The 22,339-nt window shown below is 51.5% G+C and overlaps 1 protein-coding gene across 2 annotated transcripts in view; it reads left to right on the forward strand.

Annotated features, from left to right (window-relative positions):
• The window catches only part of LOC116955321 (choline transporter-like protein 4), a 69,488-nt gene extending 56,362 nt beyond the window's left edge, over positions 1-13,126 (forward strand). For both annotated transcript variants that reach the window (XM_032976339.2, XM_032976340.2), the window contains 5 exons: positions 186-259; positions 1,431-1,501; positions 2,091-2,179; positions 2,997-3,081; positions 7,555-13,126. In XM_032976339.2, coding sequence (XP_032832230.1) covers positions 186-259; positions 1,431-1,501; positions 2,091-2,179; positions 2,997-3,081; positions 7,555-7,661 — 426 coding nt within the window. In that variant the 3' untranslated portion in view covers positions 7,662-13,126. The remainder of the gene's footprint in view (positions 1-185; positions 260-1,430; positions 1,502-2,090; positions 2,180-2,996; positions 3,082-7,554) is intronic.
• The last annotated feature ends 9,213 nt before the right edge of the window (positions 13,127-22,339 follow it).

A 22,339-nucleotide genomic window follows, 5' to 3' on the forward strand; every position in this document is an offset into this window, starting at 1 on the left:
TAGTAACCACCACCACCAGCACCACCAGCACCACCACCAGCACCACCACCATGTCCTCATCTCTCACACCTTCCACGGTATGCTGTGTGCTGCCAGTCCCTTGGCGTTCTGTGGGAACTTTTATCCGGTGACCATGGTCGAAACTCTCCTCTCGCCCCTCTTACACCCCCCCCCCCCTTCCGCAGGTCGCAATCTATGGGAAGAACTTCTGTGTGTCGGCAAAGAATGCGTTCAAGCTGATCATGAGGAACATCCTGCGGTGAGGAATTAAAGCTATAAACAATTTTTTAAATTTAATTTTACCCAGATACAGGCCCCCGCTGTGCTACGTAGCCCTTATTTTAAGAAGCGAACTGGCCATCACGAATGATAGCTCTACGGAAGTATTTCCTCATCATCATCATCATCGCGTGGACATTTCTAGCAGCAGCCAAACAAATGAAATGCGTGGAGACGTTGATTCTAAATGCGGAGTTAAAAACCGGAGGACTCGGAAAGGAAAAATCCACGCGACCGTGGGGAGAACACGCAGACTCCAACTATACAGCAGGCGTAGATGACCTCCTGCATACCAGGCGATGGAGTTCATATCTCACCACCGTAGTGCCCTTGGGGGGTGGGGGGTGGGGTTGAGGCGGGGCGGGGGAGCGGAGTTGGGGGAGTGCTCTGCTGCCAAGGCACGCGGTGCCTCTTCCCAGCCAGCATGTTTGCACGGGGCCAATGTGACGTCACGCGCCCGTTGTGACATCACGCGCGGTTGTGACGTCACGCGCCCGCCTCGGCCAATGAGCGCTCGCACACGTGTCGCGTTTCTGCGAGAGCTCCTTATCCTCCCCCCCCGCCCTCCTCCTCCCCCTCCCACCCCTTCCTCCCCCTCCCTAACCTACCCTCCTGCACCTCCTCCTCACCCTCCTGCCCCCTCCAATTGGCTGAATGTTGACGGTACCTACCCAACCGTTGTGCTGGCCACCCACCATCCCCCTCGTGTGCCGTGCGGGCCTTCATAGGGTGCTCGCTAGCAGCCTTTGGCACAACAGTCTGTTAAGGTTACACGGAGGATCTGTGTCTTTGTCTGTATTGGACACATGCATTTGAGCGGGCGGGGCGGGGGGGGGAGTGGTGGTGCAGCGGTTAGCATGCTGCGCTACGAATCCGGCGACCCGAGTTCTATTCCTGCCCACGGCCAAGGACGATCGTCCGAAACTTCCAGGTTGATTCAGCTTTAAACAAGTACCCGGTGCGGTGTGTGGTGTGTGTGTGTGTAAACGTCAGCACTGGGAAAGACAAAGGCGACCGTGGATGGTCGCTGGCCACACCGCCCCCTCGAGTGCCGTGCCCGGCCTTCGTGGGTTGCCGCTACTCGTGAGCGGCACTTTGCCCCGACAGTCTGTGGGGGGCTACACGGGGGATCTTTGTCTTTGTCGTCACAGGACGTTGGTGCTGGATAAAGTGACGGACTTCCTCCTCCTCCTGGGAAAACTTCTCGTCGTCGGGGGTGTTGGTGAGTGGACATCGTCGTCGCCATCATCGCCATCATCGCCATCATCATCATCATCACAGTCATCAATGTCTTCATTGTCATTCCCATCATCATTGTTGTCATCATCATAATATCCATCATCATCACCACAGTTATCAATGTTTTCGTTGTCAACATATAATTATTGTTGCCATCATTATCAGTGGCAGCTGTCCCTGCTCATGAGTGTGCCAGTAGGGGGTGATGATTGCTGTGCGTGTGGTCTAGCCTAGGGGACCCCCAGTGGCAGCTGTCCCTGCCCATGCGCGTGTTAGTAGGGGCGGTGACGATTGCCCCTGTGTGGTCTGGCCTAGGGGACCCCCAGTGGCAGCTGTCCCTGTGCATGAGTGTGCCAATAGGGGCGGTGAATATTGCCTCTGTGTGATCTAGCCTAGGGGACCCCCAGTGGCAGCTGTGCCTGCGCATGAGTGTGCCAATAGGGGCGGTGAATATTGCCCCTGTGTGATCTAGCCTAGGGGACCCCCAGTGGCAGCTGTCCCTGCGCATGCGTGTGCCAGTAGGGGCGGTGACGATTGCCCTGCTCTCTCTCTCTCGCCCCACGCTCCCACAGGAATCCTGGCGTTCTTCTTCTTTAGCGACCGCATAAAAATCCCCAACCTGATGCTGCCCACGCTCAACTACTACTGGATCCCCATCCTGGTGAGACACTGGCTCGCGGATCCTTGAATCCATCCGTGTGTGTCATGTTTGTAACGGAACCCCCCTCTGGCGTAGGCCGTGTGCCGTGGATGGTCGGGGGGGGGGGGATAGCAGTTCGGCAAACAAGTGTGGCCCAATTTCCAATCATCAGTTTAACACGCAGTAGTAGCGCTTTCGCGACCAATATCATCCACAGGAGAGGTTCTTTGGGATAGATCGCGTGGATATAAACGCATGGTTAAACCCGTCACCACCTGACGCAGCCAATCAGTAAGGTTTGTCACGTAAACAGAACGTGGCCAATTCCTTACTAATACAGCACACACCGCTCTCTTCGAGTCGCCCCCTTTCTCTCTTTAAGTCGCCCCCTCTCTCTCTATTTGAGTTGTCCCCCCTCTCTCTCTCTGAGTCACCCCCTCTCTCTCTCTCTCTCTCTGAGTCACCCCCTCTTACTCTCTCTATTTCTCTCTGAGTCACCCCCTCTCTCTCTCTCTGAGTCACCCTCTCCCTCATCTCTCTTTGAGTCACTCCCTCTCTCTCTCTGAGTCACTCCCTCTCTCTCTCTGAGTCACTCCCTCCCTCTCTCTCTGAGTCACCCCCTCTCCCTCTCTCTCTCTGAGTCACCCCCCCCTCTCTCTCTGAGTCACCCCCCCTCTCTCTCTCTCTCTCTGAGTCACCCCCTCTCCCTCTCTCTCTCTCTCTCTGAGTCCACCCCCTCTCCATCTCTCAGTCATCCTCTCTCTCTGTCTCTCGCCGAGAGCGAGGAGCGAACGCTGCCATGTTCCGAGTTGACGTCGTCGTTGCTTTGTCCGTGCAGACCGTGGTGCTGGGATCCTACCTCATCGCTCATGGCTTCTTCAGCGTCTACACCATGTGTGTCGACACGCTCTTCCTGTGCTTCCGTAAGTAGGGCGCACGACGCACACGCTCGCTCGCGTGAGCACACACACGTGCTCACATACACACACATGCACGTGCTCACACACAACAACAACCGCCATTCGCCAATAAGTGGCGGTGACGTCACCAAGACGCTTGTGCCATGCCATGTGCACCTTGAGGCCACGCCATGTGCACCTTGAGGCCACGTGGAGTGTCGAACGCCCGCTAGCAGGAGGTCACGGGGCAGACCCAGGTGCCACGGGTCGACTGACTGAGATGACTGGCTGATGCATCACCTGTGCCCCCTAGTGTGCCAACCTGCTGTGCTTTAGCCACCCGGCACTCCTCTCGTTGTGAGCATTGCTCCTCCGCCTTCTGTTTTTGTTGTTGGAGGGCGACTACCTCCAAATGCCCAGCAGTGTCCTTCACGAGCCTCCTCCACAGAGGCCGATCTTGACACCGCTGGTACCAGTCATCGGCAAGTCCACTCAGCTCCACGTCCTCCTGTACCACATCACTCCATCTCTTCTCTAGCCTGTGCCGTGCCCGCTTAGCCCCCTCGATCCGGCCGAACAAAAGCTGTTTCGGCATGCGGTGGCTGGGCATGCGGTGGCTGGGCATGCGGGCTACATGACCCAGCCAACGCAGCCTTGCCTGCCGGAGGAGCTCACCGATGGGACCTTGCCCAGATCTTTCAAGGATTTGTGAGCTCCTCACACAATGCAGCCTGGTTAAACCCAGGATGGATCGTAGGCAGGCTAGCCTAAATGTTTCTAACTGGCGAAGATGTTCCATTAGGGGGGTCCACGTTTCGCAAGCGTAAAGAAAGGGAGGGAATGACCGTGGCCGAGAAGACCTGAAGCTTAGTGCGGAGCGACAGACCAGGTAGCTTCCACACAGCGTTACGCAACCGATGAAAAGATATTGCCGCTCGACTGATTTGGAGTGAGACCTCTGCTGTTAAACTGGAGCCGGTCATAAGCACACTGCCCAGGTATGGGAAACTCTCCACTCTCTCCACAACTGCCCCATCACCGAATGGGAGTTGTGGGGGTGGAGTGTCCGATGGTACAAAATACCCAGGCAGGTGCTTAGTTTTGGTGGGGCTGATGGTAAGGCCCCATTTCTTAGTGGCACGCTCGAGTCTCAGCAGCAGCGTCTCCAACTCCTCCTCTGAATGAGCAGCTATTACCAAATCATCGGCATGCATGACATGGTTGAGCAATAGGGAGCCATCCCTTGACCGCACCCGGGCATCGATCAGCCTCCCATTATATCTGTACCAAATGGAGATTCCCCCGGTACAGCTATTGGAGGCTTCACAAACTACGTGATCAAAATAGATGTTAAATAATGTGGGAGCCAGAGGACATCCCTGTCGCACCCCAAGGTGTACAGGGAATGGCTCTAACTCCCGGCCACGTAGTTTTACCCGGGCCCGCTCACCATCATGAAGGTCCTTAATGATCTTGAGCAGAGGGTCAGGTACTCCAAAAGCACGAAGAACAACCCAGAGCCCAGGCCTACTGATGGTATCATAGGCCTTGACCAGGTCAATAAAGCAGAGATGTTGGTCTTGCTGGAATTCCCTACACCTCTGCTGTAGCAGACGGACAGAAAATATGGCATCTGTGCAGGACCCCCCTTTCCTGAAACCGCATTGGGACTCCGCAAGCCTCTCCTCAGCGTGCCTGGCAAGGCGATGTTGAATAATCCTTGCCAGGACCTTTCCTGGCACACTGAGGAGTGAGATGCCCCTGTAGTTGTTACAGTCTGTGCGGTTCCCCTTCTTAAAGAGGGGGACCACCAGGACATCCTTCCAATCCTGCGGAACCCGTCCAGTGGTCCAGACTGTTGTTATGATGTCATATAGGGCAGTATGTGCACAAACGACACCCTCCCTCAGCATTTCGCTTGGGAGATCATCTCAGCCCGCTGCCTTTCCTGGTCTCAGGCTCTGGATCACCTTCAGTACTTCCTCAACAGATGGCACTTCAGCCAGCCACTCACAAGGGGTGACTTCTTCCAATATTTGAGGCACCGCAGCCTCAGCAGGGTCATCCTCACTTTGTGCCACGATGTTTTCCTGGCTGAGGGATTTTCCCTCCACCAGGACCTCACAGAAATGCTCAGCAAATCTGCAAACCTGTTCCTGGGGGTCGGAGATTGGATCACCGTTTTTTCCCCTAATGATGGTAATAGGTGTGGCGCTGCTGGTTACTTTTTTGATGGAGTTAAATAGAGATTTGTGATCGCGTGCCACTGAGGCAGACTCCATCTCCTCAGCAACCTGCGACCACCTCCCATCCTTGCAGCGCCTCACGGCTCTCCGAACCTCCGAGCGAATGCTGCGGTAAGCCTCCTCATTCTCTGACGTGGGATTCTGTAGCCGATGACAGTGGGCCTGTCGCTTTTTCTCAACCATCCTGAACACCTCCTCTGTCAGCCAGGGTTTCTGGGGAGGTCTGGACCGCGTTCCCAAAGCAGCCATTGCAGCTGCATGATTCACAGTCCTAAACCTCGCCCATTTACCCTCGACATCAGGAGGAGTGGGGGAAGATGCCAACCCCAGCCGCAAGCGATGATGAAATTCTCGCTTGCAACTTTCATCAGATAACTGAGACCAGGCCACTTTAGGTTGGAATGGGGTCCTGGGTGTACACCCACCACCGGAGTGGAAGAATGGCAGGCGCATCTTACAGATGACTAGTCGATGGTCAGAGGGCAGATCAGCTCCACGGTAGGTCCTGGTGTCAAGGACATGGGCGCGCATCTGCTGGCCCGTCACTATGTAGTCCAGCAGATGTTCTTGCTTGGACCCGGCATGCATCCACGATGTTGTGTGGATGCGCCGATGCCAGAACAGCGTGTTGATAATTACAAGCCCATGGCCTGCACAAAATCTAGCAGCCTCCTACCGTTGTTATTGAACTGATCTGGCCCATGCCCTACAATCACGCCAGACCAGGTGCCAGCATCATGACCAACTCGGGCATTGAAGTCACCCAACAAGATGACTCTATCCCGAGGGGCCACTTTAGCCAGCACCTGTGACAGGAGGTCATAGGAGGCATCTAACTCATCGGCTTTGCCTGCATCCCTCCATGGATGTTCGTCTTCGGTGGGGGCATAAGTAACCACGACCACCATTCCTCGCCTCTGGTTAATGGGAAGGCAAGCCCAAAGTGGCCTGGGGCTTACAGCTTCCCACACCTCGCTGCCACGCTCCCACGCACCCTTCATTCTTTTGTTCAAAAGAAGAGCCACACCCTGTTGTTTGGCAGTCTGCTGCCCCGAGTAGAGGACTGTCCACCCCTCATGGTGGCAGGAGCCAGAACCGGTCCACCGGACCTCCTGAATGCCACAGAGATCCAGGCGGTACCGGTCTAGCTCCCGACAGAGGAGTGGCAGCCTCTCCTCCGCAGTGAGCGTTAGAACATTCCACGTGGCCATCCGTAGTGGCTTTTCGTTGTTTCTGGAGGAGCCCCGAGGGTAGAGATTCAATCTCCTGGCTCCGCCAATTGGGGTTTGGCCAGGAGACGTCATAGACGCCTGTCCCTCTGGGGCCTCCGGCACAAGCTCATTAGTTACATATTTCATTCGTAGTTTAGTGGTAATTAATTGAAGGTGGAGGGGTTACCTGCCCCTCGCACCCGTCCAGAGTCCCCGTTTAGCCACTGTGGTGGACACAGACGCCATGAGGGGAGGAGCCAATCGGAATTGGCCCTCCCCCCACAGCACTGTCCACGATAGAGTTGCCCGTCCGGCACCACGAGGAGGTGGGGAGTTGTTTTGCAAGACTACACATACACACACACGTGCTCACACACACACGGCCCGCATGGCCTTAATGTGCACACAGCCTGGCACAAGTGCCGTGGTGACGTCACTGCCACTTTGTGGTGAATGGCGTTGTTGTTGTGTGTGTGTCACAGGGTAGTTGTGTGTGTGGAGCGGTAGTGTAGTGGTTAACAAGCAGCGCTACAAACCCAGCGGACCCGAGTTAGACTCCCGCTCATGGCCAACACCGGTGACGATTATCGGAACAGTTCCTCAGCCTCTCCTAGGTCGACTCAGCCTCAAATTAGTATCTGGTGCGGTGTGTAAACATCGCCACTAGGGAGACAAAGGCGGCCAGGCATTGTACTGGCCACTCACCCACGCACCTCGTGTGCCATGCCGGCCTTCATAGGTGGTACTCGCTAACAGCACTCGCCCCAACAATCTGTTAAAGGCTATATACGGGGGGATCTTTGTCTTTGTGTGTGTCAAGGGTAGCAGATGTGAGTTGTCTCCTATCCAGGTCATTGATTGTGATGTGGAACGCTAACCCTACCTGCTCTGCCTCTCCCTTCCGACCGCCCCAATCACTGCCGTCACCACCGTCACCACCACCATCGTCGCTGCCGCCACCACCACCGTCGCCACCACCACCGTCGCCACCGCCACCACCACCACCGTCACCACCACTGTCCCCGCCGGCGATCGTCCAGTGGATGACCTGGAGAGGAACGACGGCTCGGCAGAGAAGCCCTACTACATGTCCAAGAAGCTGTTGAAGATTCTGAACAAGAAGAATAAGAAGAACAAGGCCAAGTAGGCGTGGGGAAGGGGAAGAGGACGGGGTGGGGGGGGGGGGTCGGTGGATCGCTTGAGGATGGGAGGACTCATCTGGGCAATGTGTGTCAGTGTGCCAACAACCGCCCCCACCACTCCCACGCCCTCCTCCTCCCTGATGAGTGAACTCTAACCCACCCCCCCCCCCTTGCTCACTTTCCTCCGAAAATTATCACGTCAATTTAATTACATTATTCGTTGTTATTGTTGTTGTTATCATGATTTTTAACTGTCACCCATCACGGTCCTGGGTCTCCCCTAGGTCGACTCTGCCTAAAATGAGTACCCGGTTGCGGTGTGTAAACGTCGCCACTGGGGGAGACAAAGGCGGCCGAGCGTGGTGCTGGCCACCCACCCCCCCTCGTGTGCCACAGTGCGGGCCTTCATAGGTGCTCGCTAACAGCACTTGCCTCAACAGTCTTTTCCAGGCTACACGGGGGACCTTTGTCTTTCTTTTCGAGGACTACGCCGCATATCCGACTCGACGGGGTGGGGCGGATGACGGATGGAGGTACCCGGGTGGACGTTGCCAACAGCGGTAGCACCGCGGTGTACGCCCTGGTGAGCTGTTAACTACCTCGCCTGGTATGCAGGAGGTCGTGGGTTCGATCCCGACCCATGACGCCTGCTGCTGCTGTATATTTGGAGTTTGCGGTGTCTCTCTCTCTCTCTCTCCCCATGGTGAGCTGTTAACTCCCTCGCCTGGTATACAGGAGGTCGTGGGTTCGATCCCGACCCATGACGCCTGCTGCTGTATAATTGGAGTTTGCGGTGTTTCTCTCTCTCATCCCCGCGGGGGTCGAGTCGATTTTTCTCCTCTTGCATGCGTGGAGTTTTCTCCACGTGCTCAGGTTTCCCGCCGCGTGTCTAGAATCAGTCGAGTTGACCACACGTCGCAATGTAGGACGGCAGAGCTTGGGCAGCTTGCTGGTGGTGCGCCAGTCCTGGATGCTTCCTGGTCTCTCTGTGGTTTCCTGCACATTCCGAATAATTGTCTGGTTGTGTTTCCCCTTTTACCCCTCTCCCTCTCTGAGAAGATGAGAGTGAGGGACGAGGAGAGGGGCAGGAAAAAAGAGACGAGAGTGGAGAGGAGGAGGAGAGAGAGAGAATAGCAGAGAAGAGGTGGAATGGAAAACTGTGCATATGTTACATATTCTGCTGAGTAGTTGTGTTGATGTCGTTCGTACACGGGTAGCACGCTTTTGTGTGAGCTAGGTGTATAAACGTGCGTGTCGTTTACAAATCGTGTGTGCCCGCACTTGCAGACTGCTGGCAGGACCGAGTGTGAGCCGAGAGGGAAAGGAGTGAGTGGGATTTCGAATGAATTAATTACGGGCAAATCATTGTAATCGGTTTCCGTAAATCCGCACGTCGGCAGTTTCAAGTGTGTTATTTAATTGAATGGGAATACGCCGAAAGAGGGAGGCAAAGTCAGAGTTTTTAGATCTTTCGTGATCAGCAGGAATGAGCTACCAATGCACCTTTCTCACATTTTCAGGGCCTAATATTTGAGGATTTTATTTCATATTTTCGCATGTTCAGATGGCTGAGCGTTGCATTTGAAGAACTTCAATTATTGAATGGGCGATTTTTTTTGCGTGTTTGTTCATTTTGTGGACGCCAAGCAACTGCTTTGGCCACTCAATTTAACATTTTAATTCGGAGTTACGAGAGCCAAAAAAAAAAAAACGAATTTAAAAGCCACAATTATTTGACACGTGGGCGACATCGTACGATTTGGTTATTTTGACGGCAAAACCACGGATTTGCCCGCATCGCTGCCCCGCTGTGCTCGGAGACGCAATCGTGCTCCGTCCCACAGGGACAAAAGATCCCCTCTGCGTAGTCCGCGCGGACTTTTTTGGGCGCGAGCGCTGTTGGCGAGCGGCAGCACCGGTGAAGGCCCCGGCACTGCGGCACACCCCAGGGGTTGTGGCGGCGGCGGCGGCGAGCGCCACGCCCGGTATCACCTCTGTCTTCCCGAGTCGCGATGTTTATTTAACACGCCGCAAACCACGTACTCGCTTGAGGCCGAGTCGACCTAGGGGGAGGCCCAGGAACGGTTCGGATATTCGTCACCGGGTTTTGGTGGCCGTGAGCGGGAATCGTCGGGCCACAGCCGGGGCTCGTAGCGCAGCGCGCTAACCGCTACACCGCGCCCCAATAATCCAGCAACAACCGCCACTCGCCACTAAGTGTGTGCCAGGCTAGGTGCACGTTGAGGCCACGTGAAGTGGTGAACGCCCGCCGGCAGGAGGTCACGGGACAGACCCAGCAGTGTGCAATGGGTCGACTGACTGAGTTGAGTGGCCGATGCACCACCGGTGCCCCCCTACTGTGCCAATATGATGCGTTTTGGCCGCCCGGCGCTCAGCTCGTCACTGTGAGCGTCGCTCCGCTGCCATCCGTTGTTGCTGGAGTAGCAGCGTCCTTCACGAGCCTCCTCCTCTAACACACACACACACAGACGTATATAAATTACATACGGCATGATTGTAAATAGCAGCACAATCATCGTACACTGGCAGCTGGCAATGTCGAGAAATTAAAGTCACTCCGCATTCATCGGTGTGGCTAGATGCCATCATCTTTTAAATAACATCAACACCGTTTGACATCGTCATTAATTGTTATTGCTTGGGGTACCACGGTGGCCAGAAGCTAACTACCTCGCCTGGTATGTCGGAGGGCATGGGTTCGATCCCGACCCCCGACGCCTGCTGTGGATTTTTCCTTGGCGTTCGGTTTCCCCCAACCACATATAGAATCAACGTCACGCGGTTTATGGTATTTGGCTGGCGTAAATGTCCACGTGGGAACGATGATGATGACGACGATGATGACGACGATGACGACGATGGCGACAATGGCAACGACGATGACGACGATGATGATGACGGTGACAATGACGGTGACGATGAGCCACTTCCGTTGAGCCATCATTTGCGTCAGCCAGGTGGTCGCTTTTGAAAAAGATCTACCGCAGTCAGTAGGGCCTTACTTGGTGAAATAAACAAATAGTTTAGCTCGGTGCATTGTTTGCACGAGCCATCATTGCCGTCGGTATCGTCAATCATAGCTGTAAGCAATCCACAATCATCATTCCTATCACCATTCCATAGTCATCATCATCATCATACGTCTTTCCAGCTTTTGGAAGAGTAGACCAAGCACCCTCCACTTCTTCTGGGCAGGGGGGGGGGAGGCGCTGCCTGGAGCTCTGTTTCTGTCTCTCGGTGGACGAAGGCCATTTCCGCTGAGCAGTGTCCGCCAACAGGGAATTTGCAGGGCTGCGTCTTTACCCTTCGCCCAGACCCATGGCTGCCTTTACGCAAAGGGCACGGCCGATTGGATTCGAGCCGAGAGCCGACTGCGGCAGATGACCACGGTACCAGGGTGCCAAGGCACCCCCATCCCACTCACCCACCCACCCCACTCACCCACCCACCCACCCCACTCACCCACCCACCCACCCCACTCACCCACCCACCCCACCCAATCCACTCACCCACCCCACCCACCCACCTCACCCACCCACCCCACTCACCCACCCACCCCACCCACCGCTCTGTCGCAGCTCATCCGGGAACATTTCTAGTCTCTTGCTAATCCATGCCCAACAACAACAACAATAATTATTATATACAGCTGTGTCATAAACCCCCAGCGGGTACAGCCTTCAACTGATTAGTGGTTAGCGGGGGCTTAGTAGCGCTCAGCGTCAGTGGCCTTACCACACCGTGCCACACGGCAGGGGCTTCAGTAGCGGTGGCGTCAGTGGCCTTACCACACCGTGCCACACTGCAGGGGCTTTAGTAGCGGTGGTATCAGTGTCCGTGCCACACCGTGCCACACAGCAGGGGCTTTAGTAGCGGTGGTATCAGTGTCCGTGCCACACCGTGCCACATGGTGCCACACGGCATGGGCTTTAGTAGCGGTGGTGTCAGTGGCCTTACCACACCGTGCCACACGGCATGGGCTTTAGTAGCGGCGGTATCAGTGTCCGTGCCACACCGTGCCACATGGTGCCACACGGCATGGGCTTTAGTAGCGGTGGTGTCAGTGGCCTTACCACACCGTGCCACACGGCATGGGCTTTAGTAGCGGCGGTATCAGTGTCCGTGACATGTCCCCGCCACTTAGTGGTGAACGGCGGTTGTTGTTGTCGTTTGTTTTGTATTTTTTCCCCCAATCTCTTCTGACGAATGCGCTTGTGTGTGTAATGGTGTGGGGAGCGGTGGTGTAGCGGGTTAGCGCTACGCTGCACTACGCACCTGGCCACCCGGGTTCGATTCCCGCTCACGGCCAACAGCGGTGACGATTTTCTGAACCGGTCCTGGGCCTACCCTAGGTCGACTCAGCCCTCGAATGAGTAGCTGGTGCGGTGCATAAACATCGCCATTAGCGAGACAAAGGCGGCCGGGCGTGGTGCTGGACACCCCACCCCCTCGTGAGCAGTGCCGGGTCTTTAAAGGTGCTGCTCTATAAGTCTGTTTTGACGATACGGGGGGGTGAGGGTTGGGATTTGTTGTTGTTCTTGTTGACTAACGGAGCGTGCCAACGCGCTGTGGACTCGGGCACCACCGAGTTGAACTCCCGACAGCGGCTAATATCAGTGGCGTAGCGATGTCTGAGCCGTTCCTGAACCACCACCACGACGACCCTACTAATCCCAAATCCTCTACTTGCCAGCACTGACCATTACCCGAGGTGGTGAAGTATGGTCAAACAACCATCACCCCACCTATCCCCCTCCCCCCCTCTCACTTTAAGCGTAGCATGTGGATGGAGGCAGTGGGATTGATAAGGTACAGAATAAATGCACAATGTTATCACTTTTTTTAAACATTAATCACCAATCAAATCAAGTTTTGCACGGCATCGATTGGTGCCCATCGGTGGTTGTGTATGTTATTGACGGCAAACAAACAGGGTCGATTTCCGTTAATTGCGTAACGATAGAGTTTGTCCGTTTTAATACATCATATTTTAAGTAATCATATTTTAACAACTTCTTTGGTTCTTTCCTTCTACGTGACTTTACCGAAAGAACCAAAGAAGAAGAATCATTGCAGTCACGAAAGCTTTAAATCGATATTTTAAAAAGTTGTTAATTTTTTTGCCCTCTGTGACCTTTTCCGTGACCTTTCCGTGACCTTCGCCGTGACCTTTACGTGACCTTCACCGTGACCTTCCCTCTCGACACAAGCGGAGAGGAGCCGTTCGGTGGCCGTGTCACGGGAGACGCGATGCACGTACGGTGCCCGCTAAATCAATACAAACAAGTTTGTTTGTTTGTTGTTGTTGTTTGTTGTTTTTCACCCCCCCACCCCACCTCCCCTGTAATTTCACCTAACTTTATTTATAATGATGATGATGCTGATGATTCGGTTTAATGCCCGCTGCTCTGCGGTAGCGAGTTTCACGAATAAAAGTGATTTGACTAAAGGGCGATCCTCGCGAATTCTCCTGGCTTACGGTGTGACCAACAATCGCGTCACAACAACAACAACCACGTAACAACAACAACAACAACCACGTGACAACAACCAACAAGAACAAAAACCACGTCACAACAACCAACAAGAACAATAACCACGTCACAAGAACAACCACGTCACAACAACAACCACACCAACCACGTCAAAACAACAACAACAAACACGTCACAACAACAACAACCAACAAGAACAATAACCACGTCACAACAACCAACAAGAACAATAACCACGTCACAACAACAACCACGTCACAACAACAACCACACCAACCACGTCAAAACAACAACAACAACCACGTCACAGCAACAACAACCAACAAGAACAATAACTACGTCAGAAAAACGACGGCACAACAACCACGTCACAACAACAACCAGCAGTAGCAGCAGCAGCAATAGCAGCAGCAGTAGCAGCAGCAGCAACAGTAGCAGCAGCAATAGTAGCAGTAGCAGCAGTAGCAGCAGCAGCAATAGTAGCAGCAGCAGTAGCAGCAGCAGCAATAGTAGCAGCAGCAGCAGCAGCAATAGTAGCAGCAGCAGCAGCAGCAATAGTAGCAGCAGCAGTAGCAGCAGCAGCAATAGTAGTAGCAGCAGCAGCAATAGTAGCGGCAGCAGCAATAGTAGCAACAGTAGCAGCAGCAATAGTAGTAGCAGCAGCAATAGTAGCAGCAGCAATAGTAGTAGCAATAGCGGCAGTAGCAGCAATAGTAGCAGCAGTAGCAGCAGCAGCAATAGTAGCAGCAGCAGCAACAGTAGTAGCAACAGCAATAGTAGTAGCAGCAGCAATAGTAGTAGCAGCAGCAATAGTAGTAGCAGCAGCAATAGTAGTAGTAGCAGCAGCAATAGTAGCAGTAGCAGCAGCAGCAATAGTAGCAGCAATAGTAGCAGTAGCAGCAGCAATAGTAGTAGCAGCAATAGTAGCAGTAGCAGCAGCAATAGTAGTAGCAGCAGCAGCAATAGTAGCAGCAGTAGCAGCAGAAGCAGTAATAGTAGCAGCAGTAGCAGCAGCAGCAATAGTAGCAGCAGCAGCGATAGTAGCAGCAGCAATAGTAGCACCAGCAATAGTAGCAGCAGCAGCAGCAGCAATAGTAGCAGCAGCAGTAGCAGCAGCAGCAATAGTAGCAGCAGCAGCAATAGTAGCAGCAGTAGCAGCAGCAGCAGCAATAGTAGTAGCAGCAGCAATAGTAGCAGCAGCAGCAATAGTAGTAGCAATAGCGGCAGTAGCAGCAGCAGCAATCGTAGCAGCAGTAGCAGCAGCAATAGTAGCAGCAGCAATAGCAGCAATAGCAGCAGCAATAGTAGTAGCAGCAGCAATAGTAGTAGCAGCAGCAATAGTAGCAGCAGCAGCAATAGTAGCAGCAGCAGCAGCAATAGTAGTAGCAGCAATAGTAGCAGCAGCAGCAATAGTAGCAGCAGCAATTGTAGCAGCAGCAATAGTAGTAGCAATAGCGGCAGTAGCAGCAGCAATAGTAGCAGCAGTAGCAGCAGCAGCAATAGCAGCAGCAATAGCAGCAGCAATAGTAGTAGCAGCAGCAATAGTAGTAGCAGCAGCAATAGTAGTAGCAGCAGCAATAGTAGTAGCAGCAGCAATAGTAGCAGCAGTAGCAGCAGTAGCAGCAGCAATAGTAGCAGCAATAGTAGCAGTAGCAGCAGCAATAGTAGCAGCAGTAGCAGCTGCAGCAATAGTAGTAGCAGCAGCAATAGTAGTAGCAGCAGCAATAGTAGTAGTAGCAGCAATAGTAGCAGCAGTAGCAGCAACAGCAATAGCAGCAGTAGCAGCAGCAGCAATAGTAGCAGCAATAGTAGCAGTAGCAGCAGCAATAGTAGCAGCAGCAGCAGCAATAGCAGCAGCAATAGTAGCAGCAGCAGCAATAGTAGCAGCAGCAGCAGAAGCAGTAATAGTAGCAGCAGCAGCAATAGTAGCAGCAGCAGCAATAGTAGCAGCAGCAATAGTAGCAGCAGCAGCAGTAGTAGCAGCAGTAGTAGTATTATTAGCAGCAGCAGTAGTAGTATTATTAGCAGCAGCAGCAGCAATAGTAGCAGCAGTAGCAGCAGCAGAAGCAGTAATAGTAGCAGCAATAGCAGCAGCAGAATCAGTAATAGTAGCAGCAGTAGCAGCAGAAGCAGTAATAGTAGCAGCAGTAATAGTAACAGCAGCAGTAATAGTAGCAGAATCAGTATTAGTAGCAGAAGCAGTATTACTAGCAGCAGCAGTAATAGTAGCAGCAGTAGCAGCAGCAGTAATAGTAGCAGCAGTAATAGTAGCAGCAGTAGTAGTAGCAGAAGCAGTATTAGTAGCAGCAACAGTAATAGTAGCAGCAGTAGCAGCAGTAATAGTAGTAGCAGTAGCAGCAGTAATAGTAGTAGCAGCAGTAGCAGCAGCAGTAGTAGTAGCAGCAGCAGCAGAAGCAGTAGCAGCAGCAGTAATAGTAGCAGCAGTAATAGTAGCAGCAGCAGTAATAGCAATAGCAGCAGCAGTAATAGTAGCAGCGGTAGCAGAGGCAGCAGCAGTAATAGTATCAGCAGTAGCAGCAGCAGAAGCAGTAATAGTAGCAGCAGTAGCAGCAGCAGCAGCAAGACCTCCACATTTTCCTAATCGAAGTCCTGAACGTCTCGCTGATGCTGCTGCTGTTTCTGCCATTAGGAGGCATTGCACAGAATGAAACAAATGGGATGACGATCTGACGTTTGTTGCCCTCTCGCGTGTATGCCTCACCGCTGCCCTTCAAGGCGTGGGCTGTCGAAGTGGCTTCATTATACTCGTAGGAACCTCCTGGTTACACCACCAGCCCACAGGGGATTATTGTGTCCGTACGTCCGTCGTGCATCCAAAAATGGGAGGGGCTGGGTGGAGAGGGGAGGGTGGGGAGGGGCTGGGTGGGGAGGGTGGGGCTGGGAGGGGTGGGGCTGGTCACCCCGTGGTGCCCTTATAAAACTCAACGTTTAACCTACTCACGCCGGCTTGTGCCCGCCCTCACAGTCGGGCATATTGTGCGGAATACACCACGTGGTGCCGCCGTTGACCCTGGCCATTGACCGAGCAACCCAACGTTCCTACCAGCTCCCTCCGCAGGAGAATGTGTTTGCCGCAGGTGCTGTGCGTCAGCAGGAGCGACGCAACCGGCATTGGACCCGTCAATTTTTGTGTGTGTCCATGAAGAATTATCCGTTGAATTTTGACTCGAAACTTTCGTTACCGCAGGAATTCATATTCTTGGTTCGTTCGGTAAAGTCGCGTGGGTAGAAAATAAAATGAAAATAACAGATAATAAAAGTATTTAAAAATATATTAAAATCATTATTTTCAATATTTTTTTATTTAATTACATTTTATCATCTGTTATTTTTTTTTCTATCTACGTGGCTTTACCGAAAGAACCAAGAATATAATTATCCCTTGATGATGCTGCCGATGATGATGCTGATGATGATGCTGCTAATACTACTGACGATGATGCTGCTGCTGAACAATTATCTGCTGATGATGATGCTGCTGAGGATGAACATGCTGCTGCTGATGATGATGCTGCTGAACAATGGTCTGCTGATGATGCTGCTGAACAATGATCTGCTGATGATGCTACTGCTGATGATAATGATACTACTGATGATGATACCACTGATGATGATGCTGCTGCTGCTGAACAAGGAACTGCTGATGATGTTCCTGATGATGTTGCTGATGATGCTGCTGAGAATGAACATGCTGCTGATAATGATGCTGCTGCTGCTGATACTACTGATGATGCTGCTGCAGCTGCTGATGATGATGCGGCGTAAAAATACACCTGGTGAAATACAAAGTGCGTGTGACAGTAGTTTGAAAAAAAAAAGAACATGAAGACGAATGACGCCTTGAAGATGCATTCACAGTTGCGTCCAGGAGGGGGAGCCATCGACTGCTCCCTGCGTGGAGGAAGGCCTCGTGGCGTCTCTGACTCCCCCGCGGTCATGAGAGAGAGAGGGGGGGGGGCGTCCATAAATGACGTCACGCACCTGGGGGGGGGGGGGTCAGACATTTGTGACGATGTGTGACAAGGGAGGGGGTTGAGAAATGTGACGTCACATCAAAGTGCGCAACTTTAAATAAATATAGACGACACGTTCTACTTATATTCTTGGTTCTTTTGGTAAAGTCACGTAGAAGGGAAACAATAACATAAAAATGTGGTTTAAAGATTTCGTGACTGCAGTGATTCATATTCTTGGTTCTAACGGTAAAGTCACGTTGAAGGGAAACAAGAAAATAATAAAAAATATATAAAACAATACAATTCTCACGACGTTTCGACTGCAACACAAGCAGTTATCAGTCACCTGATGATGACTGCTTGTGTTGCAGTCGAAACGTCGTGAGAATTGTATTATTTTATTGTTTTTTATTGTTTCCCTTCAACGTGACTTTACCGAAAGAACCAAGAATAATAAAATAAAACTTGTATTATCACCTTTTTTCAAATTTTCTTGCTGTGGTTTTCACACCTGCTGATGATTGCTTGTGTTGCAGTCGAAACGTCGTGAGAATTTTATTGTTTTATATTTTTATTATTTTATTGTTTCCCTTCTACGTGGTGTTGACTTTACCGAAAGAACCAAGAATATGAATCCCTGCAGTCACGAAAGCTTTAAATCAAAACGTTCTACTTAATTGAATATACTTTTTAATAAATGTTTTCTCCTACAACATCAGAGTGCAGCGCCACATTAAACACGCACTACAATGACAATAGTTTAAAGAGATTTGAAGCATGTTTTTTTTGGGGGGGGGAGCAGAGATTTGTGACGTCATATTTGACTTTTTGTGACGCCGTGTGACGAGGGAGAGGGTAAAAAATCATCCAAAATTGCGTGACGTCATTTATGGACGGCCCATTAGCTTAGTGGTCACCACCATAGATTGTTATTCTGTTAAGGGGCAGTTACCCCGTGTGTTAGTGTTAAATACATGTGTTGCCTCCAAGAGCCTCAGTTGAACTCACTACACAAATACCTCAGAGACTCATAGACTCACGCAGATACCTATAGGCACAGAGACCCATAGACTCACGCACAGAGACAACCATAGTCTCACATAGAGACCCAGAGACTCAAATACTCACAGAGACCCATAGACTCAGAGAGATACATTCAGACACAGACACCTATAGACTCACACAGAAACCCATAGACTCATACAGAGACTCATAGACTCACGCAGATACCTATAGACACAGAGACCCATAGACTCACGCACAGAGAAAACCATAGTCTCACATAGAGACCCAGAGACTCAAATACTCACACAGAGACCCATAGACTCAGAGAGATACATTCAGACACAGACACCCATAGACTCACACAGAAACCCATAGACTCATACAGAGACTCATAGACTCACGCAGATACCTATAGGCACAGAGACCCATAGACTCGCACAGAGAGAGACCCATAGACTAGCACCGAGGCCCAGAGACCCATCGGCCCACACAGAAACCCATAAACTCTCACAAAGACTTATAGACTCACACGAATACCGATAGGCACAGAGACCCATCGACTCACACAGAGAGATACCCATATACTGATACAAAGACCTATACAATCACACAGAGAGACATAGACCCACAATGATGGCCATAGATGTGTAGGGGTATTAATCGGCACTCCCCATGCTGTTAGCGGGTAGCGCCCCCTTCTCGACAACAGGGGGCGGAAGCGGGGTCACGCCAGTGTCAAGGATCATGGCCGAAAGGGCCAACGCCATTCCCTGGGAAACCGGATCCTGGGACACAAATCCCCAAGCCCCGGGCGGGGGGAGTGGGTGATGATGTCAAACTCCAGAAGATTCTGGAAGAGAGGCGTGACTAGGGCGGAGCAAGCCACGGGCCTGTACATAAGCCGGACCTCTGACGGGTCTGGCTCGGTCATCTCCGAGCTGAAGACCGAAGACGGAGCTGAAGATAGGACCCTTGACCCCAAGCTCGCTGTCCTTCTAAGGGCCGGAGCTCAGTGAGGCCAGCGGTCAAGACCACGGAGACCTTGGGACGGTCGCGTCAGCGTGGCCTCCCCTAGGCCCCTAGCTGGAGGGCTCAGAGCTAGCGTGGTCCCAGTGTTAGGAGGCAGTGTAGCCCGGAGGACATACCTCCTTAGGTATCGGGTTGAAGGGGCCGTTACCCCGTTGTGTTAGGGACCTTGTATTCAGTACAGTTAAATAAATATTGTATTGCCCCACCTACGTTTTCCTCTGGTTCCTGACCCACTACAGATGCACACAGAGACCTATATAAACAAACTCACCCATTCACTCACTCACCTGCGCAATCATTGACGCACTCATCCATCTCACCCATTCACTCACCCACTCAATTATTGACTCACTCACCACGTCACCCACTCACTTACCCACTGATCCTCTCCATCAATCAATGCCTCACCTACCATCTCATTATCTCACTCACCCACTCAATCATTGACGCACTTAATCATTGACGCACTCACCATCTCACCCACTCAATCACCTATTCAATCATTGACTAACTCGCTATCTCACCCAGTAACTCACCCACTCAATCATTGACTCACTCACCATCTCATCCACTTTCTCACCCACTCAATCATTGACTCACTCACCAACTTACCCATTCACTTACCTACTCACCCACTAAATTATTGACTCACTAGCCATCTCACCCACTTTCTCAACCATTCAGTCATTGACTCAGTCACCATCTCATCCACTCACCCAATAATTAATTCAATCATTGACTCACTCACATATCACCCACTAAATCATTGACTCACTCACTCACCATCTCACCCACTCACGCACTCAATCATTTACTCACTCGCCATGTCACCTACAGTGAGGGAAAAAAAGTATTTGATCCCCTGTTGATTTTGTACGTTTGCCCACTAACAAAGAAATGATCAGTCTATAATTTTAATGGTAGGTTTATTTGAACAGTGAGAGACAGAATAACAAGAAGAAAATCCAGAAAAACGCATGTCAAAAATGTTATAAATTGATTGCATTTTAATGAGGGAAATAAGTATTTGACCCCACTGCAAAATATGACTTTGTACTTGGTGGCAGAACCCTTGTTGGCAATCACAGAGGTCAGATGTTTCTTGTAGTTGGCCACCAGGTTTGCACACATCTCAGGAGGAATTTTGTCCCACTCCTCTTTGCAGATCTTCTCCAAGTCATTAAGGTTTCGAGGCTGATGTTTGGCAACTCGAACCTTCAGCTCCCTCCACAGATTTTCTATGGGATTAAGATCTGGAGACTGGCTAGGTCACTCCAGGACCTTAATGTGATTTTTCTTGAGCCACTCCGTTGTTGCCTTGGCCGTGTGTTTTGGGTCATTGTCATGCTGGAATACCCATCCACGACCCATTTTCAATGCCCTGGCTGAGGGAAGGAGGTTCTCACCCAAGATTTGACGGTACATGGCCCCGTCCATCGTCCTTTTGATACTGTGAAGTTGTTCTGTCCCCTTAGCAGAAAAACACCCCCAAAGCATAATGTTTCCACCTCCATGTTTGACGGTGGGGATGGTGTTCTTGGGGTCATAGGCAGCATTCCTCCTCCTCCAAACACGGCGAGTTGAGTTGATGCCAAAGAGCCTCATTTTTGTCTCATCTGACCACAACACTTTCACCCAGTTGTCCTCTGAATCATTCAGATGTTCATGGGCAAACTTAAAACGGGCATGTATATGTGCTTTCTTGAGCAAGGGGACCTTGCGGGCGCTGCAGGATTTCGGTCCTTCACGGCGTAGTGTGTTACCAATTGTTTTCTTGGTGACTATGGTCCCAGCTGCCTTGAGATCATTGACAAGATCCTCCCGTGTAGTTCTGGGCTGATCCTCACCGTTCTCATGATCATTGCAACTCCACGAGGTGAGATCTTGCATGGAGCCCCAGGCCGAGGGAGATTGACAGTTCTTTTGTGTTTCTTCCATTTGCGAATAATCGCACCAACTGTTGTCACCTTCTCACCAAGCTGCTAGGCAATGGTCTTGTAGCCCATTGCAGCCTTGTGTAGGTCTACAATCTTGTCCCTGACATCCTTGGAGAGCTCTTTGGTCTTGGCCATGGTGGAGAGTTTGGAATCTGATTGATTGAATGCTTCTGTGGACAGGTGTCTTTCATACAGGTAACAAGCTGAGATTAGGAGCACTCGCTTTAAGCGTGTGCTCCTAATCTCAGCTCGTTATCTATATAAAGGACACCTGGGAGCCAGAAATCTTTCTGATTGAGAGGGGGTCAAATACTTATTTCCCTCATTAAAATGCAAATCAATTTATAACATTTTTGACATGCGTTTTTCTGGATTTTTTTGTTCAAATAAACCTACTCACCATCTCACCCACTCACCCACCCATCCATCCACTCAATCATTGACTAACTCACCATCTCACCCACTCAACCACCCATCCATCCACTCAACCATTTACTAATTCACCATCTCACCCACTCACCCACCCATCCATCCACTCAACCATTTGCTAACTCACCATCTCACCCACTCACCCACCCATCCATCTACTCAACCATTTGCTAACTCACCATCTCACCCACTCAACCACCCATCCATCCACTCAACCATTTGCTAACTCACCATCTCACCCACTCACCCAACCCATCCATCCACTCAATCATTGACTAACTCACCATCTCACCCACTCACCCACCCATCCATCCACTCAACCATTTGCTAACTCACCATCTCACCCACTCACCCACCCATCCATCCACTCAACCATTTACTAACTCACCATCTCACCCACTCATCCACCCATCCATCCACTCAACCATTTATTAATTCACCATCTCACCCACTCACCCACCCATCCATCCACTCAATCATTTACTAACTCACCATCTCACCCACTCACCCACCCATCCATCCACTCAATCATTGACTAACTCACCATCTCACCCACTCAACCACCCATCCATCCACTCAACCATTTACTAACTCACCATCTCACCCACTCACCCACGCATCCGTCCACTCAATCATTGACTAGCTCACCATATCACCCACTCACCCACCCATCCATCTACTCAACCATTTGCTAACTCACCATCTCACCCACTCACCCACCCATCCATCCACTCAATCATTTACTAACTCACCATCTCACCCACTCAACCACCCATCCATCCACTCAACC

Source organism: Petromyzon marinus, chromosome 59 (assembly GCF_048934315.1).
Source record: "Petromyzon marinus isolate PM22_M1 ecotype Great Lakes invasive population chromosome 59, UKy_Petmar_22M1.pri1.0, whole genome shotgun sequence".
NCBI lineage: Eukaryota > Metazoa > Chordata > Hyperoartia > Petromyzontiformes > Petromyzontidae > Petromyzon > Petromyzon marinus.